At 29.7% G+C, this 27,676-nt stretch overlaps 1 protein-coding gene across 1 annotated transcript; it reads left to right on the top strand.

Annotated features, from left to right (window-relative positions):
- The first annotated feature begins 954 nt into the window (after positions 1-954).
- Positions 955-17,573, top strand: LOC114179612 (structural maintenance of chromosomes protein 5). The gene is made up of 30 exons (XM_028066022.1): positions 955-1,155; positions 1,473-1,650; positions 1,737-1,890; positions 2,645-2,718; positions 5,678-5,827; positions 5,915-6,019; positions 6,191-6,336; positions 7,696-7,807; positions 8,030-8,185; positions 9,082-9,203; positions 9,298-9,442; positions 9,524-9,589; positions 9,964-10,092; positions 10,181-10,279; positions 10,388-10,553; positions 10,655-10,800; positions 10,899-10,962; positions 11,057-11,181; positions 11,366-11,443; positions 12,209-12,281; positions 12,399-12,502; positions 13,975-14,091; positions 14,163-14,240; positions 15,895-15,994; positions 16,074-16,128; positions 16,390-16,438; positions 16,518-16,605; positions 16,689-16,761; positions 17,089-17,192; positions 17,275-17,573. The coding sequence occupies exons 1-30, from the start codon at positions 1,115-1,117 to the stop codon at positions 17,334-17,336; spliced, it is 3,159 nt and encodes a 1,052-aa protein (XP_027921823.1). The 5' UTR covers positions 955-1,114; the 3' UTR covers positions 17,337-17,573.
- Positions 17,574-27,676: the final 10,103 nt, after the last annotated feature.

Raw genomic sequence — 27,676 nt, 5'->3', positions numbered from 1 at the left:
CTTGCATTAGAGACACTTATATAATGTCATTTTAGAAAGTGACAAATTAAGTTTTTGTATACACATCATTATCAACAAAATAGTTGAAAATTTGATCTTGCCCTCGGTCACAAATTTAATATACCATATTTCTTCTTCATGTGTCACTACTAGTGTTGACTTCGTGTTGGTAATTTGGAATTTAAAGATGACTTTTTCACTAATATTGTTCGATCATTATTTCTGAAATGATGATTTCAAAATCCATTATATGGATAATTAAAGTGCTATAAGATATGAAAATGAGATAACATTACAAAAGTTATAAACTTTATTAAAACTAGTTTAATAACCAAAATAAAAAACTAAAAAAATAAATTTTGATCAGAAATTTGATTAATTAACAATACATAAAAAACATTTTAATTATAATCTTTAAATCACCAAGTCTCTTTCACTATTATTCTTATCACTCTATCTATTCTTCATTTCCTATTTCATTTATGTTTTCAAAATTTAGATTCAGGGATTGGTTTAGGGATTACACAAAAAAAATTGTATTTGACAAATACTCACTACTAGCTAATAGTGAACTTTATTCATATATATTTTAAACTTAAGTTATCAAAACAAAATTATTAGTAAAAAATATTAATTATGAAAGAATTGTTTAAAATATAATTTTATATATTTTATTTTTTTAAACCTTTAAGATTGAACTTATTTTAGAAGATAGTAATTTTATAAATTTATAAAAAAAAATTGTTTAAGTTAATAATTTATTGAATAATTCAATTTAAATTACATTAAAAGAATAATATTTTTGTCTAAATTTATATTTTAAATAAAATAAAAAATATTCGTTGTTATCTATAAATACCTCGAGTATGAACGAACAAGTATTTTTCATAAATATCCAACAAAGATTAACAGATTTTTGTTTTCAAATAAAATGAATAAAAGATTAACAGATTTTGATTAAGACGTACATGTACGAAAAGCAAGTAGGCATAATTGGCGCCAAATGTTCTTACCTTCTCTCAGATCCTCTTTGAAGTCGCAGCCCTAACCAATAGCTCTTGCAATCTCTCAGGGATTCCGTTTCCGAGACTTTCACTTCGAAGGAGCAGAACGAATGTCAGAATCTCGGCCCCCTAAGCGCCCCAAAATAACTAGGTTTGTAAACGCTGTTGCTCGTCTTTGTGTTACTGATTTGCTTCCTCGCAATTTCAGTTGTTGTAAATTTTGTTCTTCTCTTGTAATTTTATGTTTTGTTGTTGTTGGAATTATAAAGATACAGAGCTAGAACTGAATTGTCACTGTGAACTTTTCGTTTCCGTATTTCATGATATACTTACTGTATGACATTGAGGAAACTAAAATAAGTGTTTCACTCTCAACAACTTTTGAAATTATTCGTATTCTCTCCCTCACCCTTTTGACATGGATGAAAGGATGTGATTATGGAGTTGATGATTCAAACATTGTTTCAGGGGGGACGATGATTATATGCCGGGAAACATTCTTGAGATCGAGCTTTGTAATTTCATGACGTTTGACTACTTAAAATGCAAACCTGGGCCTCGACTGAATCTTGTAATTGGGCCCAATGGTTCTGGAAAGAGTTCCCTTGTATGTGCTATTGCTCTTGGCCTGTGTGGAGAGCCCCAGGTTGGTTTGAGTTTTTCTGCTCTTGACCATGCTTCTTAGGATTGTTGTTTTTCAATTGCAATGTGTCATGATTTTGTTTATTACAGTTGCTTGGGCGTGCTACAAGTATTGGGGCGTATGTGAAGCGTGGAGAAGAATCTGGCTACATTAAAATCACCTTGAGAGGGGACCATAGAAAGGAACACATTAACATTATGCGGAAAATTAGTACTAATAACAAGTCTGAATGGTTGCTCAATGGTGGGTTGAAATACTCTAGACGTCTAAGTGCATTGAATGCTATTATTATTTTGACTGTAATTGTTATTCTCTTAGTTGATACTGCATTGAGGACTGGTAAAATTGACAACAAAATTTGGTTTCTGGTTTTAATATAAAAGCTCTGATGGCTGCTTAGTTAGTATTGTGTTCATTAATTTCATTTATATTTTTATCCAAAGTTGCTTTACTTCCTTTTAAAACCATCTACTGAATTAATAAAACTTTATTTTCTAATGAATGGTTCTAACATAACCTCTTGATAGATTATATTACAAGATATGGGGTTGGTTTGATTCATTTCTGGACAAGTGTAAGTTTATAGTTCTTGAAAAGGATGAAATTTATTTCTGTTCTTCAAAATAGTATCTTTTATTGATCAACATCTTCTGTATTTTATTTAAGAGCATAGTGTCTTGGGTATTCCTTCTATCCAATAGTAGTTTTTGTTTATTTGCTTTGATATATGAAGTAATGATTTCAAATTTCTGGGGCATTGAGCAATATGTTAATATGGCTGTACGGGAACATCTGCATCTTTCTGGGGTGTCTTGGTCTTAAGTTTTTTATATATTTCTTACAAATCTGGCTTCTTAGGAGTTAAACCTTGAAGGTTTCCCTTATATCTCCATTTATTTCCGAGAACTTCTTTCTCTTAAATTTTATACATATTCCTCTTGAATCTTCTTAGTGTTTTTTTGAATAATTATGCAATCTGTCAATGTGTTAATTTCAGGAAATGTGGTGTCTAAAAAGGATGTGGCTGAAACCATTCAAAGGTTTAACATACAAGTCAATAATTTGACCCAGGTTAGCATATGACCTGTGTTGTGTAATTTTAAATTTGAATTTCAAGTAAGGATTCTAGGATATTTAAGTAGTTAAGATGAAAACAAGAGTATTCAAATCTAATATGATTTTATTTTCTTTTATTCTAGAATATTTATGTAGTTAAGATAAAGATTATTTTATTTTAATCCAATTTGATTTTCTTTTGTCTTTTCCTTATTTATATTTTGTAATTAGGATCATTAGTATTTATTCTAGCCATTTTTGCCTATAATACACATATTTCTGACCAATCAAGCGTAGCAGATATCACTTTCTTCTAACTTACATGGTATCAGAGCTTTGGTTTTCTGATCTTGTATTTGCTCACCATGTCTTGTCATAGTAGTCAATAGTGGTTAGAGGGATTGCAATAGCGGTTGAGTGGAATGGAGTGGTGATGTTGTTGGGTCTCAGTTTAGTGAAGTCATAAAAAAGGTTGTGATCCCAACATTTCAGGGGTGACCACAATCCTTCCCTTGGAGCAATTTCTTTTCCGCAATACTGAATATAGTATCATATCCATTGTCACAAACACATGTTGACATTGGTGTATTTTTGTAGTCAATCGCAAAGAGTGGTTTGGTGAGCAACAAGGTGCCACGGTTGCCAATATTTATCAAAAAATATTAGAATAAAGGTATTACTGAAAATACAAAGACAATGTACAACATAGTGTGTCAGCATATATTGCTTATTTAGGGAGTAATAAAAGGCAATTGACTAAGAAGTTGCTAACAACTTGTAACTAATTAGGTGCTAGTTACAGGGTAAAACTATCAAAGAAGTACAACTGTCTAGAGAGCTTAATAGAAAAGAAAGGCTTTATACAATAGTAATAAATACATATTCGAATAGGTATGTTATAAATGGGGTAAGTCCCCATAGATCACTAAAAATTAGTTGAAGAGGTATGTTATAAACAGTAGTGGATACAGTGGAGGGAAGCCTGTGTGAGCTTTGCCTTGATAGCATGAAGAACGAAAATCTGAACTACTTTTATTAATAGGTGAAATGATAAATTGCTGAAGTTCATTTCTTTGTACATCAAGACTAGGGTGTGCTAATCTAGAATCCCTTGTTTAACCAAAGAATCAACAGTAGTGGAAGCTGTATTTATGACAGGATTGATTGCGTGTGAAGAGTTGGAAAGATATGATGATCGCTTGACAGTGGAGGTGAGGAGTGTGCAGCAGAGAAGGGAACTTATAGAGGCCATCGTCACCCAAAGTGCACATGTTTAATGCATGCATAACTGGAGTTTCTTTTCTTTTTTGACATGTGGATGGCTTGGACGGATCTTTTGAGTTGATGTACCATTTTTACTGCATGCTTATTGTGTTTGGCGTTAGGAACCAAAAATTGAAACGAATAAGTGAAGAGTTTTTTTAGTGAATAGGGTGAAAAGAACAAGAAATAGGAGAGCATTCTCTCTTCCAATGGTCTCCTCTGCATAATGATATCTCCTTTCACAAAGAGCCAATATTGAATTTACAACAACAATAAATATGAAAATTTCCTATCCATGTTCCCCTATTTATATTTACCCCTCTAACTAATTAACTAACCCATCAATGTTCTAACTGTCTTAAACTAATCTTTCATTCTCCTTCTATTGTAACATATGGATGGGATCTGAATCTGTCCTGATTTTGACATGGAATGCCCAAATTGACCTGACATGGGTATTGGTATGGCTAATACCCAACTTTTTTGATCAAGGACAAAGATGAGTATATGCATATTCACCCCATTCCTGTCCCCATTCCCCCATTCCTATAATTGTTTACTCTTTTGTATAATTTACTTGACATTTCTACAATTGTTATTAGATACCTCATCTTAAGATTTATGCAATTATAGTTTTTTGCTTGTTATTTGGCATTAAAGAGAAGAAAAGGGTATCCTTTTCAAGATTGCCAAACTCGAGAATTTACTTAAACCTGTAAAACTTTCATAAACTCAATACGTTGATTTAACTCAAAAGCTTACCTAATACAAAAAGTACTATTAAAAAAATCTATTAATGACATAAACATAACATAATACTCTTAATACAAACAATAATTCAATATTTTGACATTCTTAATAAAGAAATGTAATAAAGACAATAATAAAATGTGATAGTACATTGGTGCGAAGTATAATTTAATTACATAGATGACTAAATCATATACAAATTCATAAGTGCTTAAGGTGAAAACAATTAAAGCGGAGTTAATTTTTTAAAATAATTTGAATCTAATAAATTGTCATCAGACAAAATTTACAAAATTTACATTTGCTTTCAAACATATTAACTTGTTTCATAATTCAAGAGTTTATGCAAGCTTACCATGAGTTTAGAGAGTTTTCCCAAGTGTACTCAAATGATTTTGATTACAAGTTAATTTGTGTTTGCTATCTAAAATGGTAAACTCGTATGAGTTTAAGAGTTAACTTGAGTTTGAAGATAAGAATGGGACACAAATTTTATATCTATTGAGAATCGGGGATAGGAGTGAGTGAGATTTTTCATCAGGGGTAGTTATTGTCAAATCCACACCCACCCCGTTGTCATCATGATGTTTATAGAAATAATAAAAGGTTAGGAGATTAAGTTTATTTTTACTTCTTTTATTTGAAAAGTTAAATTAGAGAATGTTTATTGAAAATGAAAAATTTTCATTTCATGGCCTTTCTCTACAAATCCAGTTCTGAATTATTTTCGCTTTCTTAATAAAGGTAAAGGTTTCATAATCCCTTTTATCCCAGTTGTCTGTGTAATTATGTGCATTTTTCTTTCTATCTTCTTGTAATAGCGTACACTCCCTTGGTTGCTTTATTTATCTACTTACAATTGTTGTGGTCAAGTTCAAATTTAGGTTCTGACTTGTGCTAATCTCGATCACCAGAATCTTTTCTCGTACCTAACTGATTGCTGATCTCTTGGCTTTTGTAGTTTTTACCACAAGACAGGGTCTGTGAGTTTGCCAAGTTAACTCCTGTTCAACTTCTGGAAGAGACCGAAAAGGCTGTTGGTGATCCACAACTTCCAGAGCAACATCGAACACTAGTTGATAAAAGCCGTTCATTGAAACATATTGAGTTGGTAGGGTCACCCTTTCTTAAGAATTGTTTTGATGATCTCCAAAAATTCCTTGTACACTTGAGGGTCACTTCATTAATTCAATTTCAGTCTCTGGAGAGAAATGAAGGAACCTTAAAACAGTTGATGGAACAAAATGCTGAATTAGAGACAGATGTTGAGCGTGTTCGTCAAAGAGATGAACTTCTTGCCAAGGTTTTTAGAGGGTCACATATGTGCCAAACATTGTGTCATTTGTTATTCTTTATTTCTGTTATGCTAAGCTCATCCTTTCTTTCTTTTTCAAGTGGTTTCATGATACTCGTGATATGAAACTATCCCTGATGAAGATATTTTGAAAATTTGTGGCTATATCTTTTTATGCAGGCTGAATCAATGAAAAAGAAGTTGCCATGGCTAAAGTATGATATGAAGCAGGCAGAATACCGGGAAGTTAAGGAGCGTGAGAGTAATGCAGCAAAGGCATTGGAGGAAGCTGCAAAGTTATTAAATGATCTTAAAGAACCAATCATGTATGGTGGTCTTTCTTACTTCTATTCTTCCCTGTTTTAATTTCTGATCTTATTCTTAGTATTTTGAGTTGCTGGATGTGAAGGTTGCTTATACTTTAGCACGGCTTGAGATTGGGGCTCTTCTTCAGTTTTTGATTAAACTCTTATAATGGTGGTCTTTCTTGATACACAGATGCAAAAGAGTTGGCTATTTTAAATTTACAGAAACTCCTATTAAGGAAAGAAAGTGTCTTGTTCTCTTTTAGAAGCTCAAATCTTAGTTCCTAAATGTGGGACTAAAATGTAGTGAATATACAATCCCATACTTATATATCTTTTTTCAGAAAATATAATATAATGTTAATATTGTTAGAATCTAATTGCTGCAGGGTTTGATACTTGAGTCCCACATTTGAAGTATGGATTCGTGTGGGTTCTTGGTCTCTCTAATTATGGTGACTAGCTTTTGTGGCGTGGTTCTCCCAAGTTTCTAATCTTATATTTACTCAAGCTCCAGTCTAGGAAAAAATGTATCTTACATTTTTAGATAATCTAGATCTAGGAGTAATGTAAAAACAAGTTCATACCTTGGTCCCACTGTGCAGGACTTGAATGCAATGAGTATATAATCTGTAGATTGTTTTTGCTTCTATTATTTCCCAAAGTGTTTCAATTTTCCTTTCTCTCTTGTAATGGTGAGTTAATATCTCTCTTCCCAAAGCATATCCAAACTCTGTCAAACTAGTTCTTAATGAATTTTTCATTTATTTTAGTGTCACTTGTGCACTTGAACACCATAATATCTGTGTTCAAGAAATATATGATCAATTTAGCATATATTAACAATTATTTTTTAGTAGCTCACACCTTGCTGTTGGGGCCACTTTTAGGCCATAAGTAGCCTTCTGGATAACTTAGCTCAATCCCAACCTGTTCAATGGGACATATCAAATTCCAATTCATCATCAACCCCAACTTGAATTGTCTCTTTTCCCTTCCTCTGTATGTATTGACCTTAGTTATTTGAGTTGCATTGTGAAATTGTTTTGTTTGCTTTACAATTAAGAGTTTTATTAGGAATAGATTATTCCTTATTCTGAGAGTGTTTTAAGGCTGACTTTTTGTATGATTAGATTTATTTGTCTTGTGATTATGGTACCTGTGATATTAAGCTGTGGATGGGGATATCCTAAGAGATCTATTGATGTATTACAAATATAATGGCCTAGTATTGTTTGACAAGGTGCTGTTAGTAGCCTTACCGACCATTTAATACTTGTAGTGGGTTTCTATTGATGAACATGTCAATGTGTTGCAGCCTTACCTACTCTTTGTTGTTAAGATCTAGTATAATAAATTGTAATTTTTCATTAATTGCAGGAAACAAAAAGAAGAGAAGGCTGCATTAGATGCAAAATGCAAAAAGGTTAGTCGCAGTGTAAATGAGAATGCAAAGAAGAGAATTGAGCTTATGGAGGAGGAGCACAAATTGGTAACCATTATGCGTTGTACCTTTTATTTTAGAATTTAACAGTATGTAAAGCTCATTTATTTCTTTTCATTCATGAATTTTCTTGACCTGTGGTGTTTTAAGGAACTATGACAAATGAAAGACTTGATAATTGTTTTGGTACTATGCTTGTGGATTTATCCTGTACCCTGTTGGATAAGTTAGAGTTGTGTGTGGTTTTAGTTCATTGTTATTACTTTGTAGGATGTGGAATTACAAGGAAAATACAAAGAAATGGAAGAGTTGAGGAGACAAGAAGAAACACGACAACAAAAACTTGTAAAAGCAAGGGAGGAACTTGCTATCGCTGAACTTGAACTTCAGAACTTACCCTCATATGTACCTCCCAAGGATGAGCTTGTAAGTATTCATATGTCCTTAATTGTATTATTCACATCATTGTGTAATAGTTTTAAAATTGCATCATCCCAAGAAATACTATGCTAAAGTCATTAAGTGCCTTTTGTTGTTATGTGTTTCAAGATGAAGGCCTAAGTGACTACAATTTAATATTTTTTTTGTATCTCAACAATGTTAATATCCACCTTGACTCATTGTGCTGCGGCAATGCATTGCTCGTTTTAATTGGTCTTAGAAAGGGGACTTTAAGCTTAAATTAATCCTATAAATCCAACTTGCAAAGCTCCTCCCAAATCACTATCAATGATTTGTGAGAAATATGCCAAGACAGGACACTGTCTCAAACTGGATATGCAGGTTTAACAGATCCAGTGTTGCAATCTTCTCCTGAGATGTAATGCTATTGAATGTGATGATTAAGGAGGTATTAATGAGGCTGATTACCTTTAATCACTTGTTTAATTTAGTAAGAAAAGGTATGGTGGAGGTAGGGATGCCAATAGGTCAGCACAAGCACACATGCTGAATAGAAACTCATCCAGTCCTTACACAGGCACCTTTTTAAAACTGTCTGGATTTTTAGTATCCATGGATATTTTCTAAAATATGACAACGACAAAATAAAAAGTAAACATCAAATGACATCTCCACCTTCATCATCGTTAACAATTGGAGGAACCTTCTAATCATGATTAGGTGCACCACCATCTCCACTAGAACCTTCTCCCGCTTTAATTAAGATGTATTTCATTGGGAGAATCCAAATTTGTGGACATGTTCTGTTCCATTTGACTGAATATTTTTTACGAACTTTATCTTATGTTGTATACTACAAAAAAAAATGTTTTTGTTTGGTACTTGCTCTCTTATGGAAAAAGTGATTTTGTCCCCTCCAGCAAAGACTAAAAGCCGAAATTGGTGAATTGGATTATTCTGCTAATCAAGTGAGGCAGAACAAGTCACAAGCAGAGAATGAAATAAAGCGGAAGAAGTCATTCATGATGCAGAATAAAGAGAGGTAGAATTTATGTTAAAAGTAAAGTGCACTTTTGTGTTGGATACTGATGCAAGTTCATATATTTGAAATATCCCTTATATTGTTTAATGGGCAGGTTGATGGAAATGGATAATAAAAGTACAAAGTGTTTGCATGTATTGCAAAGGTCAGGGGCTGAAAAAATTTTTGAAGCTTATAAATGGGTCCAAGAACATCGACATGAATTCAATAAGGAGGTTTATGGCCCAGTTTTAGTGGAGGTACATGGGTTAAAAATTCATAGTGTTTTTTTATTTTTGGGCTGCTTGTTTAGTCAGTTAAATTGTTGAGTTTAATATCAGGTGAATGTATCAAATAAAGTTCATGCCGCATATCTAGAGGGTCAAGTGGCTCACTACACTTGGAAGGTAATCTTAGATATCTAATTGAAATATAAGGGTCTCTATTTTCTTCGAACAAAAACTCACCTGCTGAATTTTGTTCAACTTGAATGTCAAAATTCTATATTTAGTTTTTTTAATATTTTATCGTATATTTGTTTTAAGCTGTACAAGCCATGCTTTCACTTGCTTCTCTGGTGTTGATTGTGTAGTCAACGTTGTGCATTGATATCTTTCTTCTTTGTGTATCCTTTTTTTCAATTTCTTTTTCACCTGTAAAGTTGATAAATTTTGCTTATAGGTGCTGCTCATTTTTATCCTTCTTTCTTTTGGTGTGGTGTTAAGTTAGTGGTCTTTATTATCTCTGCTATTGGTTACCTTTTTTTTTTTTTCAAATACAGTCCTTCATAACACAAGATTCTGGTGATCGAGATCTTTTGGTGAAGCACCTGCAGTTCTTTGATGTACCAATTTTAAATTATACAGGTGATGGTGGCCACCAAAGAGAGCCTTTTGAAATTTCCGAAGATGTGAGTCTGGTTTGGGGTATTTTTTTTATCAATTTGCATTTAATCAATCTAAATATCTATGTCTTTTGTTATTTTATCATCCAAACAGAAACGTGCTCTTGGCATATACTCCCGGCTGGATCAAATTTTTGATGCTCCTATTGCCGTGAAGGAGGTGTTGATTAGCCAGTTTAATCTAGATAATTCAGTATGCCTCTATTTTTTCTTCCAAAAGCTAATGTGTTTTTATATGTTTGTTTATATAATTTGGCTATACGATTTATGCATGCTCTTTTGCTAATTGCATTTGTTTCAGTATATCGGATCCAAAGAAACAGATCAGAATGCTGATGAGGTACCAAGATTAGGAATTATAAATTTGTGGACACCTGAAAATCACTACCGTTGGTCCAAGTCTAGATATGGAAATCATGTCTCTACAGTCGTTGAACAAGTGGAACGCCCACAACTTTTATTGAATAGTATGCTACTCTTATACTGCATAGAATCAACATATGCATGAAGCCTAGTTTCTACTGATTGTTTTTATCGCCACCTATTTCCCTTTTGTTGTATTTTTTAGATCTGAATGTTGGTGAAATTGAAAAGCTGCGTTCTCAGCAAAAGGAGCTTGAAGAAGTCGTTGCTAATTTGGAGGAATGCGTTAAAAAGTTTCAAGATGAAGAAAGAAGCTTAGTGAATCAAGCTGCTAATCTTCGTAAAGAGTGGGTATGCTACTGGAAATTTATATTTTGACTTGAAAGTTCTGAATTCTCTGTTCTAGGGCTTTTTAAAGTTTGAAATATTATTCATTCTTGATTTTTTAGGAAGGCATTAGTATTACAGTACAGAATGAGCGTAAAAAACGTCAAACACTCATTAGCCGTATTGGTGAGTAGAATATACTGTGTTAAAAGATTTGAAAGCTTTTCTGATTAACATTTGACTTTGGTATTCTAAATGAATATCTTGTTTTGACCTGCAGATCAGAGGAAAGGGTTATTAAAAGTGATGGAGGAACGGGATGATTTGGATACTGAGATAGCAAAGCTTGTTCATCAGGCTTTCAAGTATAATATTCAGCGTTTTCGTAATGCAATGGAAATTAAGGTAATTAATCTCTATTCTTTCACTGCTTTATAAGATGTTCTTTGAAGGCTTAGTGCATGTTTGCTTCAATAACTGTATTCTATTTTTGTTTCTTTTTTCTGCAATTTGCTTTTATTAATCTTTCCCCCTCCCTCGAGTATAATATGGTCTTTTATGCTGTTGGTCTCCATTCTGTTTTTGACAGGATCTTCTTGTTGAAGCTGTGAGTTACAGACAAATTTTTATTGAACAACGTATGGCTTTTATTGAGTTTGATGCAAAGGTAATCAAATAACAGTTATGCCACTTATGTTGACTCAGAATACATGCAACAGACATGATCTATGTAGAAATAGCTTCTATTTGTTACTTTAAACTTGTAATTCTTTGGCCACCAATATTACTTCTTAGAAGTTCAAGCAATGAATTATCATCTTGCAGTGAAACTTAATAGCTATTATTTGTTAGTTCTAAATTTTAAATAACCCAAGTTTTTTAATTTTATTTCTGACAAAGACAGAATTTATTGAGAAAGAAAGGAGAGATGGAAATGGAGAGTATAACTCTTCAGTATGACTGAAAGAATCTGTAATCTCGAGATTTCCCTATCATGCTGTTGTCAGAAAAGGTGGACGTTATAGAATTTTGCAATCAAGAGAGAGATGATTTGATTAATATCAGAAAGAGGGGTATCGTGTAGTCTAGCATTCTCATAAAATATAATCTGACAACAATAATTCAAACCAAAGAAAGTAAGAGATCTACAAGAAGCATAAAATGATATATGAATTCTTAAAATGTGGGATTAGGTTTAGCTTCGGCTTGAAATGTCAAGTTTGCAACCTATACTGTATGTTGGTATTATTTCAAACTGATGTGGGACTTGGGCTCTTCCCAAAGTGACCTTCCATGTGCCAGCATGTGCATCTCAACCCTGGCTTCTATTTTTTGTGTGGAATCTTGCGTCAATTCTTTTTGTCTTTTACATTCATGTTCTCTATGACTCTGCTTCTCTTTTTCTCTCATGTTTAATTTTTTTTTTTCTTAGACTGGAGAAATGGACGCCAACCTGAAGCAGCATGAGAATGTTGCCGTGCAAGCATCATTGCACTTCGAAAACTGTGAGAAACTGTCATGGTTTTATTTTTTATATTCTGCATGCTGCAAATAGAATTTTTAGTTTTTGTACTCTGCAACATGCAAATGTGGCTTATTTGTAGAATTTATTTCTTCTTCAGGTAAGAAAGAATCTGAGAACTGTAGACAGAAGCTTACAGATTCCTTGAAGTATGCTAAATCAATTGCCCAGCTTACACCTGAGCTAAAGAAGGAATTTCTCGAGGTTTGTGTAGAAAAAATTCAGGATGCATTTCACTTCTTGTTTTGATATTTTTTGTTGCAATCTGTGACGTCATCCTGAAGATGACACTTCCTGCATGTTCAAAGGCCATATATGAATGCAAAAGCATCGCTTTCCATTTAATATTATTATATATTATTGAAAATGATAACAGGTCTCTGGCAAAAATAATAGTGGGTACAATTTTTTCATCTAGTTGTCTTAGCCAGATAACACTGTTCTGTTTTTACTAGGGTTGTGTAATTAATAATTTCCCTAGTCTGTAACACGTTATCTTTGTCTAAGTCATTGTAGTTATCTTTCTGTGGTAACTGTGGTGAGTCAGAACACCTAATATGATACTTTTGACTATTCTTCGAGTCTTTTATCATAGATATAAATATGAGCCATCTCATATCAGATTCTAATGAATAGATTTTTCACATTTGAAAATTATTTTCCGTATTTCAATTTCACACTCACTAAAATTCTAATTTGTATCAGGAAATAGTGAATATATTCCACTGATACAAAACTAATACAATCAGGTGGTATAGAAAAGGGAGAATAATTTTGTACACTAATCTGGCATAAAAATTAGGAAAATAGTTATTGTTATAACCTCTGTAGCTAAAATGAAGGAAAGACAGATTCTCTAATTCCATCAAATTCTATTATTACACATCAGACCTCATTAATTTTGATTGATTTCCTTATATAAAATCTTTTCATTATGATTTCTTTCCTTAATTTTCAACAATATCATATCAACAAGAGTTCCAATCCTGAATTATTTTCAAATCAGAATTCAACACGTCCTCTCAAGTTCTCATAATTTGCTGAAGGTAAAACCTTGGTCAATATGTTAGCACACTTGACCCCTTAAGCTAGATACACCCAAAAGAACAGCTTTATAAAAGTTGCATAAAAATAATAACAAACAACAATTTTAACATATATGATATTCCACACTTTAATTTGGAAAAACTGGTTTTAGCATTTGCGTTATGAGACAAACTTATTAGAAATGTCATAACACAAGACCCTTTGAGAAACTTAGTAAACATATCAGTCAGTTACTCTGTTAAAGTGACAATCAATCTCAAATATGTTTCTTCCGTACTATCAGAAAATTAATATGAAGAAAAGACAGAAAAGCTTCACAAAAACTGAACTGAATATTATTTCACTTATGTTGGAAAAGAATACAAGCAGAGCATATGTAGGCTCAAGTCTTCTAAACAGGTTACACAAACATAACAGAAACAGAAAACTAACATCGAGTTGAATAACTGAATGTTTTACATGAACATCTCCAATACTTACAAATAATACAATTAACAATTGTAATTATCAGAATTTGGTTCATGTTTTGTCTTCTCATTATCACTGAGATTGATTAGGTGAAATGCTGTTTAGGCAGTTTGTATAAATAGGTGAGTGGAGACTCACAAGAATTGGGTTTTTTGATCTAGATGCCTACTACAATTGAGGAACTGGAGGCAGCTATCCAGGATACCACTGCTCAAGCCAATTCAATTCTCTTCGTCAATCATAACATATTGGAACAATATAAAGATCGCCAACGGCAGGTAGTTTTTTTATTATCTTATTTTATTTGGGTTATTTGTATGTACCATCTATATTTACAGTTACTTTACAGATAGAAGATCTTGCAGCAAAACTGGAAGCAGACAGAAAGGAATCTACACGGTGTTTGGCTGAGTTAAATGACATTAAGGTCAGTTAAGTATCAGCTTTCTTGCTCAACTAGAATGGTGTGATGTAGAGGTTCATTAACCTAATATCCTGAAATATTTAGTTAAATGAAATGTATTAAATCTGAACTTATTCCTTGACACAATAGCCCTTGTGGGGGTTGACGAGGGGATAGTGTAAATCAATTGACTTTTTATTTGATGAACAAGTGAAGTACGGATTGAACTCCACACCACTTGATTAGGTTCTATTACGAAGATATAAACCAAATATCCCCAAAGCTGCAGCTGTTATTTGATGAGAAATAAATTATTGTAAATTGCATCCTAAAATTTTGGGAGATATAAAATAGTTTGAATTAGGAGATAACTGAACTGTTACAAAGAAAAATAAATTAAAGAACATAGATAAGAGAGCTCTAAAATTTGAATTTGATCTTAGTTAGATCTTAATCTATACTATAGTGTAGACTAATTCAAACTATTCTTCTTAATTGGTGAAATAAAAGAGAAAGAGACAGGATGAATCCCTAATGTGTATTGAGCACATAGGGTTATGCATTTTATACATAGAAAAATATAAAGATATAGACCTAAGCCTGTTATATCTAACACTCTCCCTCAAGGTGGTGTATATAAATCATATGTACTAAGTTTGTTACAAATATAATCAATTCTAGGTCTCCATAAAGACTTAGTGAAAGTATTTGCTAACTGATCACTTGAGTTAACAAACTCTGTCTTGATGTCTTCCGGTATAATTTTTTCTCAAATAAAATAACAGTCAATTGGAATGTGTTTGATCCTTTCACGAGAGACAGTAACAAAGCTAATATGAAGAATAATTTGATTATCATATATAAGTGTCATTTGAGTGACATCTCCAAATTGAAACTTTTTAAGTAATTGTTTAAGCCAAACAAGTTCGCAAGTGTCTGAGGCCATAACTCTATATTGTGCTTTTGCACTAGATCTTGCTACAACATTTTGTTTCTTGCTCTTCCAAGAAATCAAATTAATTTCTTAAGCCAATGTGCTATAATTGGTGCCATGGCATTAAAATTTTCAATTGATAGGGGAATATTGGAGACAAGAGGGGATATGTTGTGGGATGTGAAGAGGTTGCAGTAGTATCCATGGGGTAGCATGCAACAAAAGAAACAAAATAGGAGAAATGGAAGCTTGGAAGGGGAACTTGTAAAATACTGTTGGATGACCCTACAACTTCAATGGTAGGGTCATAGGAGTGGGGTTGTTGGAAAGAAAGTCCGAAATCATTCTAGTTACTGAGATACTTCTAGGCTCATGAGACATTGTGAAGGTTCTTCCCATAAGACATTGTGGTCTCACTCTCATGCTGGTAATGATAGATATTCCTTCACCAATTTGAGTGATGTGTTGAGTTATAAGGTATTGTTGAGTGGAGGAGATATTATCAATCGTTGTAACTGTAATTATGACAATTAAGATACTTTAGGATCCGATAGGAGATTTTGTAATCATTATTCTAGGGTGATAGAGCCCTTATATATACTCTCTTCTACTGGTTTCCTATCAATTTGAACGGAATCAGTTTTCTTCTCATAAGTATTCAAGTTTTTTTTTCTTGTTGAACTGTTGTTGACTTTAGAATATTATCAAGAGAAAATATCAACTTTATTTGTTTTTTTTTTGCAGGGAAAATGGCTTCCTACATTGAGAAACCTAGTGACAAAAATAAATGAAACTTTCAGTTTAAATTTCCAAGAGATGGCCGTTGCTGGAGAAGTTTCGCTAGGTCTGTTAGATGGGTAATTGATATTAACTTGTTGGGTTTTTCTTAACCTTTTATCCTCACATGTTTCATGTGTTCTCAGATGAGCATGATATAGATTTTGATCAATTTGGAATACTGATAAAAGTTAAATTCAGGTAACTTCCGTTCTGAAACTGTTAGTGTTTTGTACCACTCACATGATCACTGTTCAATCTTATGTTCATTTTATATGACTCCTGGATTCCAGTCATATTGAATATTACGATGGAACCCTGACTTGTTTGGACCTATCCAAAATGTGCTAAAAATTCATTATTTTTCGTATTGTTCAGTTTAAATGGCCATCACTTCTCAGCCTCTCTTTTTATTTTTATTCCTTCTAACAGAGTATATCTGTTTTATATTATCACTCGCAGAGAAAATGGACAGCTTAAAGTTTTGAGTGCCCATCATCAATCTGGAGGGGTATAACAAAGAATTTATTTCTTATTACATTCATCCTATCTTTTCCTCCCTTAATAAACCTTGGGGTTTGATTTTGTAGGAGCGGTCAGTTTCAACTATTGTTTATCTTGTTTCCCTTCAAGATCTGACAAACTGCCCATTTAGAGTTGTTGATGAGATCAACCAAGGTTGGTTACTGTTTGAAGAAAATTCTTTCCAGATTTACACCAACCAGCTATCTAAAGACGGTCTTTGACTGTGTTTTTCTCAGGGATGGACCCAATAAATGAAAGGAAGATGTTCCAGCAATTAGTGAGAGCAGCAAGCAAGCCAAATACCCCCCAGTGAGTACTAAGATTATCACTTCATCTTTTTTTCCTGTGGTCAGTTATACGTTATTTCAGTGAGTCAGATGTTTTTCTGTTTTCAAAATAATCTTCAATAAAAGGGAAAAGCTAGGGATATTAACCATACTTAAATACTTCACTGGACGTCAATACTATTTGATGTTGAAATATGTATTTTATGATATTCAAGTTTCTATAGTTGACATTATCACACATGTACAATAAACAGTTAAGATTGACCTTCGCAGGTGGGTCATTCACAATTATGTTTTGTTCCCAAATTTATTGGTGCGAAATGAATAAACTATCTTTAATCCAATGCAGGTGTTTCTTACTTACCCCAAAATTGTTACCAGATCTGCAATATAGCGAGGCATGTAGTATATTGAATGTGATGAATGGCCCTTGGATTCAAGAACCCTCGAAGGGTAATTTTTTCATACCAAACAAAAACTATGCAATTCTCTTTTTAATTGCTAATATTTCTCAAATGATGTTGTTGTGAATCAGTGTGGACTACTGGTGATCGATGGAGTATTATCACTGGACTAGTTGGAAACACACCTTGCTAAACACTGGAATTACGCCACAGGGAACCAACATTGTTTATCTTTTTGTAGTGAAAGGCTTAAAAAGGTCCTTTAGATGTTCTGTTGTATTTATTGTAAATGTCTTTTTTATTTGTGCTGACTCATTTAGAGTTTGTTCATTTTCAGATGTGAGCAGTGCTATTTATTCTTTTACCACTCCGTTACAATCGTTTGTAATATTATAACATCTTGACTTGTTAAACACTAAAATTATCGCAACATTTTTTGTTTGTTTCATGCTTCAGCATCTTCATTAAATTTGTCTATGACGTAAAAGGCCCCTCCAAATTTCCTACACATTATCTTTAATTTCAAAGAATGTTGACTTAAAAATAGTAACAATGATCTATTATAACAGAAAACTAAAATAATTTCTCTAATAAAAGAATGTAATTATATTTACAATAAAATTATAAAGTTACATATTTTTTCAAAATTATAAATTAAAGTTTAAGTTCATTTATTTAGACGAATATTATATATACAGGATATTTTCGTGGTTGATTTTATTTTTTGAACGAGTCAAATCTAACATGAGAAATTAAATGTAATATTTGATTTAAAGTTAATAAAAGAATATGAATCACACCAAATTTTTACCCGTTTGATTGTTTTCGTTATTTTTTTATTATAAATTTCTGAAAGGTTTTGTTAATTGTTAAATTATAAAATAGACAGTATATTTTTTTTATAAACAATACCTATAAAAGGCAAATAAACAACACCTACGAAATAACTTCAAAGCAACTAAATAATACCTATGAAATATCTATGGAAAAAGTTCATAATCAAACAGCAATGAGAGGAAGGGATGAAAGAACAGAGTTGGAGATAAAAGAATAGCAGAAAAATCTTGATAAAAAGAAGAAAGTACAGCGAGAAAAGCTACGGCATATTTATTACATATGAACTAAGTCAATTTGTGTCGAAAGTTGAGTCGGCTTTCAAATTAAATTAGTACTGATAAAAAGTCTTCACAAAATAATTCTAAACTGAATTGAATGTTGAGTTTATGGACCGAAGATCGAGTCAGCATGTTAAGAGTTTTAAAGTCATTTACTTACTACTATTCCTTGTAAGAAATTGTTATTTTATTCTAAACTACATGTTAAGAGTTTTAATTGTTGAAAATATATTGTGAACAATAATTGTTATGTAAGAAGGGTGAGATGATTTCATTAGGTTCATTCTACTTCTTCCTCTATATAGACAAGTTTTTATGTTTAAATTTCATTCAATGTGTGTATTCTTTAACTCGTTATAAATAGAATGGTTGAATTAGCTATTAAAAGGAACTGTCATGCTCAATTATCTTATATTTATTGGTTGGGTATCATATAAATGATTGTACATCAAGAAGTATCGTTAAATCTAATACAAAATAAACTATCTTGGTTTAAAATTAAATTACTTATTATATTGCAAATACCAGATTTATTGATATTTACTTTTTCAAATAGATTAAAATATTTAGTAGGATATATTTGACATTTTGACTATTGCAAATAGTATCCGAATAAGATTTATCAATGGACCGCTCCATGAGCCTGCTAAACTGAAAAGGCCCAATATAGGGCCCATGTTTCATGAAACTGGTCTATTTTTTTCTGAGACCAAATGCATAGTGTTTTTTTTTTTTTTAACTTTAAATGGTTAGTATAATTGCAAAAACAAATAAAGTAAAAGGCCGTGTTGGAAACCGAATCATATCTAATTTTTATGTTGCTTTTTCAGTACATTTTTTTGTTGTCTAGAATTCTACTCCTATGTAAGTGTACTTTTTCCTCTACTAAACTTTTTTGTTTCTAAGGTTATTGTATGATGTTTACAAAATATTTAGTATTAACAAATAATATATTTGGCATACAACTCTAATTATTAGTTCATCTTAAGTAGAGATATATAATGGAAAAAAATAAATAATTTTTTGTTTAAAATTTAAAAGACTAAGGAAATTTTTAAATCAAAGGATTAAATCGAATATATAAAAATGAAGTTATAAGACAAAAAGTACAATTTGGTAAATATTACAAATTATATTTTTACCTCTTGTAGAGATTAAACCATTATTAATTTTTCTAAGTACTTAAACACTTGTACCCGTTATTTAAAGCTTGAAAAAACTCATGAAGATTGTAAATAAGGGTTGAAAAAAATTGAAAATGGGAAGCAACAAATAATTTGAATGAAAACGGGAAAGTTTCATTATTTGGTGAAATGAAATAATGTATTTTTAAGTAATTGTCACACGGGTCAGGGTTTTAGAATATATTTATTCAGTAATAGATTGCCACTCATCTACAATCATAATATTTTTGTATAAATTAAAATAAACTTACGTTTAAATTAAAAATAAAAAAACTTAAAAAATTATATAAATTTAAAATTTATTTAAATCAATTTTAATTGATAAAAATCATCATATTTACTTTTTATTTTTCTTTATTAGAAGCATTCCTAAAGAATCGTATTCAAGTATATTTCCAATAATTTAACTATCCTCTCCCATTTTCTTCAATTATAATAATAAGGATAAATTTTATTCAAATAAATTTTTGAAATTAATGTTCATTTTATTTCTCCTCAATTAAATAAGTTATATTTTTTATTTATTTTCTTACTTTCCTGGTTTCACTCATTCTCTGCTAGGCGCATCCTTACTTTATTTTTTATAATTAAAAATTTGATAAGAAAAAATAGAAGATAAAAGTTATATGCAATTATTAGATTATGACTGCACAATTGCTTTTGAATTGTAGGGTATCCTGGTCTACATTAGCACCACAATCTTTATCCCTTCATCTATATTACTGTCTCATTCACTCTTTCTCTTTTCATGCTACATTTCTCACATAACTCTTCTACCATCCTACTCAACCAACAAAAATTAAATACAACTTTTCTACTTGCTGTATAAAATATTAATAAAATTGAGAGTCCAGATGTTACATTAATTAAAAATTAAAAAGTTGATTAATATATAAAAAAATTATTTTCTTATAATTTTGAATTGTACAAGTTTTATTAATAATAAATTTTAAAAGTTAGATTTTAAACCTAATTTATTTTTTGAAAAACTTACAAAGAGATTTTTTTTCATTTTTTTTTTCAAGTGTAGGATGATTTGATTGTGATATTGTTGATCTTTTCAAAATTTTGTAGCTAGTCATGAAGATAAATCATAGGTTCTGATGTTATTAATGAACTTTTTTTTAAAGAGATTGATATTTATTTTGAAGAACTTGTTATGGGAGATATATGTAAATATGGAGATATTTAATTATTCTTAATAGGTTTGCGTTTATTTATATACTATAAACTCATTTTATCTCTAGTCAATATACAATATCTAATATATTTATATGATAGGTTTAATAACGAATAACATGATAAACTTAATAAACAACAAATTAGAATAAATTTTATATGGCTTTGATATTATTTTAAAAAATAAAATATAAACATAATTTAACCATATAAAAAATAAATTTATAAGTTTATATTTGTATTAGAAATCTTATATCACATAATATCTTAAGCCACCTCTCAATATTTAATCTCACGTATAAAATGTAAAATAAAATTGTAGTAAATCATCTTATAGTAAACAACAACACAAATCAAATTAACTCTTCATTGTTATAAACATCTTGTTCACAACTAACAATTGTTTTGTTTTGTGGCTTGAGCAGCATATATAAAGCATGTTCTAGGAACCGTGGAAACAAGGAAACACAGAGGACAGAAAGAAAAGGTGTTCAACCTTTAATGAAAACTAAGAATTGGATGAGAATAAAAAAGAGAGATTCCATATATGTCATGTGTCGCTTTGATTTTATATTATTGCCACATCTTGTACTATTTTAAATCAGCAATAAAAAACACATGAGAAAAGGAAGTAGATGTTCCACCTTCAATTGAAGACCATTTTGAACCCATCATCTTGTCAAAAAGTGTAATCGATAATAGATATGAAATTTTAATGGACCCCCAGAAGCTACCAATTCATAAATATTTCTCTTCATTAATTAATTAATTAATTGATATTATGAATTGCATATCATGGCTCTCTTTGTGCCTGTCAAACTCAGCATTCTCATCCAACCAAAAAGAAAAAAAAAAAAAAAAAAAAAAAAAACTCTGATAACATGTGATACTGAATAATTGATGATTTCAACCCCACGTTCGTCCAATTCTCATCATGAAATATAATTAAAATTGCCCCACACATTTTAAAAAGAATACTACACTGCCATAATTTCCCTATCATTTCACCATTTTTGTGATCAAATTCACTACACCTCTTAAGATAATTCAATATATAAATTATCATATTCATGATGTTAATTTATGTTGAAAATCTCGTTATTATATAAACTAATACAAATCTTCTCTTATAAACTATTTTTACAAAATTAAATTCAAGTTAACAATTTATGAATTATTATTTAAGCTCCTTAGCCCCTTTTATGCAGTAATTATAGTAATTGATGAGGTTAAAAGTTGGGAATTAATTTTAGTATGTAGTATTTGACTCTTTTCTTTGTTGGTTATAGTTTTGGGTCCACTTGTTGAGAAATAAATCATTACTATTTCGTATATAAAGGGGTCGGAAAAGGTTACATAAATGACACATAGTCTTCACCGACACATACCATAAATAACTGTATATCTATGTAAAACAATTTAAACGCACACATGGCAGGTGTTGATTCCTGAGTGTTTGAAAGGGCTAATTAATGCGTATTAGCACGATGATTAGGGTTAAACGTTTACAAAAAAGATGTTCAACAACGCTATAAAATGTTTGATTTCGGAGATCATCTTCATGTTTTTGCAGTTTCAAAAGCTTTTCTTTTTCATCAATCGTTTAGGTATTAATGTCCAGAAACCTCTTCCGAATTCTTTTTTTTCTACGTTGTTCTTGCTGTTAATTTCGTGTTTTGTGGGGTTTTCTAGATTCTTGCACTCTCTTGTCGTTGTTCTTGCAGTTGGGTCCATCAGGTCGCTCCTATTTTTATGAAGACGTGGCTTCTTCCGAAACACACTGCTTCTTCATCGTCTAACTTCGAAGATAGGTTAAATATATTTTGGTTGTGAATTTTAAAATTAGCTCATTTTGAAATTTTGAATTAATTTAGCTTTTCATTTTTTGAAATACATTGATTTAGTAATTTTAATCAAATTTTGTTAGGTTTATTTTATATTTTGTATGTATTTCAGGATTGTATTTGAGTTGTTTATATTGTTTAACACATTTTTACTTTATTGTTAAGTCAAATACTATTATGAAACAGTTTGAAATGTCAAATAAATTTAACAAAATTTGATTAAAAGAATTAAATTCACATATTTTAAAATATGAAAGACTAAATTAGTCCAAAATTTCAAAATAAACTAATTCCAAAAGTTAACAAAATAAGATTACAATACTTAACTTCTAACTAATTAATTTAGCTTAAATGTTCATGTTACACTGATAACCTTAATCTTTAATCAACAAAACATGGCGAAGTGCATTATATAGCTATAATTTGGGTCTGGTTGTCTAATATTTTGTTTGTAATGTTGATTAAGAGACAAAGGAGATTCTGTTAGAATTTAAATTTTGATGACTTTGCGGCAAAGCACATGGCGATCCAAGTGTAATACTTCGAATACAAAATGAAAATGTATGAATTATGAGAAGAATAAAGAGAATTATGTAAAGACTTTTTGGAGTTTTTCTCCTTTGAGACGAATATAAAATATGTCACTGTCCTAACACCTACTGCAGTTTCTCGCGGGGAATACTTCCTTCAACCAGAGAAGAAGTGTCCACTTATTGAAATGTTGGTTTATGAAAATATTAAAAGAACAATAAACTCTACACATAATAAATTAAACAGTTTCCAATATTTCAGAAAATTAAAAGTGGAAACAAACCTTATGATTAGGAATGGATGAAAAAGATGACCTCATATTTCAAATGTAAACTACTTGAAGGTTTCTCTAGATTTTATCTTCTGACGGAAAAGGAGTAAAAAAGTAAGAATAATACATAACGTGCTAACTGATGAAGATCATAATTATTTATGTAACTTTGTCAAATTAGAATGTTATTGACATCTACATATTTAATATATCATCACATATATATACTCTTTGTCATAGATTTAATTAATTAAATCATTTTAATATTTTGACTAATAATATAATGATTTTAACATATTTTATTATTATTATTATTATTATTATTATTTATTATTACTATTATTATTATTATTATTATTATTATTATATTGTTAACATGAAATTGTAAATTTTATCTCATTAATCATCGAAGTTTATTTATACTTAATAACGATATGAAGTTATTTGATTTAAGACTAGTGCATTTTAGTTAACTTTATAAAATATATTTCTGATTAAAATTTTAAAATACATACGATTTGAATTCTTTTAATTGAAGTTATAACATTTTAAAAATATTAATTTTCTTATTTGAATAGAATATTTCAATCACCATCAAGTATTGAAAATTATTTCAATATTAAACTGTGTTTAATGATTAAAAATATTGATAAAGTTGATATTTAGCTAAGAATTTTCAAGAGGCATTAAGAAGGGTTTTCCCTATTGATTGTTCTTTTTATGAATGTTGATTACAATACTTTTATTTGAGGGGTTACTTTCCTTTGCACTGGTTGCTTCATATTATTTTTTTATAACTTTTTTGTCAACTCTAATTGACTTTGTTCTAAAGTCTCTGATTAAAATTGGTTGAAGATTTTTTGCGCCAACCAAAATTTTACAAGAAAAAATAGTAGTTGTGATGTCCAAAAGAAAAATAATTATCGTAAATATAAGATTAAAATAATCCCAAACATAAGAAATCATGTAGAAAATAGTTGAGAAAAAAAAACTCTCGACATTAATGAAAATTATTTTTTATTAAAAACAACTTTGACTTGGACTTGGACATGTAAGGAAGTCCAACTACTATTAATTAGAAAAAATGAAACTATTTTTCTTACTAATATAAAAACATCCCAATCATGACTGACTTGGTATATGTTCTCTTACTGAAATTGAGTAGAAAAAACCTATTTTTAATAAAATTGTTAAACAACTAAATTTTGTATTTAAAAAAAGAAGTTCTCTTATAGACTATGTGTGTGCTATTCTCTGATTGAAGATTTTATTGTATTCCAAGCAATTGCAAAATAAAGATTCCAACTTAAGTGAGTTTTAACAGGAAAAACGTTACATAAAAGGTTTTAAAAAATGAGATGCATTTTCCATTGAAAAATAAATGGAGTTCTTTTATTGAGCCACAGTTACGAAGAGAAAACACATGGAAACAGATAAATCAATTATCTAAAGGCTCATAAGAAATGGCAAAAAACACATTCAATCTCGTATATATCATAATCTGAGAAAACAAAAATGAAGAAACATGAATCCACAAAGTGTTTTTGGCTATCTTCTTTAATTTTTTTATTAGTTTCCCCATGTAGCTAGCAAAAGTTATTTGTATTTAAAATTGATGCCATAACTGGAAATAGTGAGGAAGTATATTCCCTGAGAAGAAAACAAAAAGAAAGTTGAGGAAGGTGGAATGATGAAAATAGCATGTGAGATGGAATCTTATGTGTGATTTGATTAAGTTATGCGTAAAAAGTTTTTGTTGGCACAAGTATCCACAACTCTACTTTCACCAAAACCCATTGCATGTGCAAATGTCCAAATTCCTCTTTACTCATATTATTTCATCTACTAAACCCACTTCCACTTTTTACTGCTACCCACTTTCTCACACCTCAATGTTCTTTTCCTTTTTTCTTTTTTTTTTCTCTCCTTTTAAAAAATCTCTCTTCTTTTTTTTTTTTTTTTAATTGCTTCAATTCATCTTCAAATTCAAAGACCTAGGACTAAATATTCGAAAAAATTAATGTATGATGAAGTGAAATAAAGTTTTCAACTCCTTTTAAGAATGGGATGTACTTTGAACAAAAGTGACAGAAACGTTAGTCTTTTTAATAAAATTTTAAATTGATTGATGATCCATATTTCGAATGTAATATTGTTTTTCACCTTTTTATTTTATTTTTTCTTATATAAATATATTAATATTTATGTTTGTAAGATATAAAAATGTTATATTTGTTGAAAATGTATTTTAAAGTACACACGTAATCAGACGAGGAATTACGTTATTATAATTTTACTTTCAGTTTTTTTAATATTTTCTTGATATTATTGTGAGAAAAAATAAGAGTAATTAATATTATTATGAGAAAAAAATGAATGAGAGTAATTAATATTATAGTTTATATTGAGAGTAATTAATATTATTATGAGAAAAAATGAATGAGTGTAATTAATGTTGTAAGAAAATAAAATAACACTAACTTTGAGATTTCCTTTCTTACATTGTAATTGTTATGAGCCGAAGAGTACCTTTTATAATATTTTATATTATTATTATTATATTTGTATTTAATAAAACATTTAATTTTGTTTTATTGTAAAATAATGTAAAATAAATGGTAAAAATTCATGTAAAATAAGTATTCATATATTTGATTTTTTTTAGTATAATAAAGAAAACTACAGAATAAGTAGTAACCATTCTAATTTTGTTTGTTTTATTTAAATTCGATATCGATAGTTATATGATTAAACACATATTTAATATTTAATAATCATACACAATCACCACATGTATTTACTAAATGAAAGATTAATAATTATATGAAATTAATTTTAAAATAATTAAAGACCTTAAATTTACAAAATCAAAAGTAAAGGACAACAAATTTTCTTCAATCATAATAAGGAAAATTTTTCATTCACTTAATAAGTACATACATAAAATTATTAACTAAACAAATATTCAATTAATTCAATCATTTATAAAGTTAAAATAAAATTAATAAAATTAAATTATTTATATTAAAATATTTTTTTTAATTCTACTAAAAATAAATATGTCAGTACTTAATTTATTAAACTAATTATTTATCTTTTTTAGAATATATATATATATATATATATATATATATATATATATATATATATATATATATATAAGTGAGATTTACGTTCTCATAATTAACGTGCATGCATGGGAGAAGTTCATAATATTTTGACCGAGACTAGAAAAACGAGGAATTTGTAGTGGGTCGAGTTTGATACCCCTATATATAATTGAGATTTAGGTGGGAGAAATTCATATTTAACCGTGATGAATGGCCCATAAAGAATATGATTATGTATTTTTTTATTTTGTGGTTTCATTGTAAACATTTATTTATGTGTATAAATAAATAAAATTAGTCCACTTTAATTTCTATGTTTGTACTAACTTTGATATTTTTGTCGTTCATAAGTGAAATCTTATTATTTACATATCAAATATAATTTATAATGGTTTTTTGTTTTTCTTAAATGGAGGTTATTAGAAAGATATTATACATATTTATGTAATAAATATGTTTATAGTCTCTAAACTTTGATGTAAAACTTGAATTCAGTTTTCTTTGAAAATTTAATATATTTTAGTTCAAAACTTTAAAAACTAATGGATATAATTCTTTTAATTCATTTACATTAAATTTTGTTAACGTGTCAAACATGTTTGTCGATTAACATTGAAGCAAAAATGTGTCAAACGGTGTAAATAACTTAATTGTTAGTATGAAATGTGTTTGACATGTCAAAATAATTTTATGTAATTAGGTTAAAATAACTATATTTATCCATTTCTAAAGTTTTGATGACCAAAATATATCAAAATTTAGGATAAGGATAAATTTCAATTTTGCATCAAAATTAAGGGACTAAAAAATATTTAATCCCAAATTATTAATTCAAAACCATAAGACCAGACATTAAGTTTATGAGTTTTTTTTTTCTATTCAAAAGTGAATTTCTTTCATATGGTATATGTTTCCTCCAGTTTATTGACATTTACTCAAACCTCTTGCTCTGGTTGTAATGTTGTTGTGTTTTGTAATTGTTATTACAATGGTCTAAGCCTATCATCAAAACAAATCATGACTTCGATATCACTCATGTCCATAATAAAATTTATTAGGCAAAAATTATATATATATATATATATATATATATATATATATATATATATATATGACTTAAATCCAACTCACGTAAGGATTAACATCATTTTTAATTCAAAACCAAAAGACATCGGATTTATTAACGAATAAAATTAAAACACACTTTAATAAACGATTATATTAAATTATTTATATTTTATTTTTTCTCTCACATTAATTACATTATCTGCGTAATTCCCTATATTCAAATTTCCTTCC

Source organism: Vigna unguiculata, chromosome 3, assembly GCF_004118075.2.
Source record: "Vigna unguiculata cultivar IT97K-499-35 chromosome 3, ASM411807v1, whole genome shotgun sequence".
Classification (NCBI taxonomy): domain Eukaryota; kingdom Viridiplantae; phylum Streptophyta; class Magnoliopsida; order Fabales; family Fabaceae; genus Vigna; species Vigna unguiculata.
The sequence above is the reverse complement of the archived record's forward strand: the minus strand, read 5'-3'. Positions and strand labels throughout refer to the sequence as shown.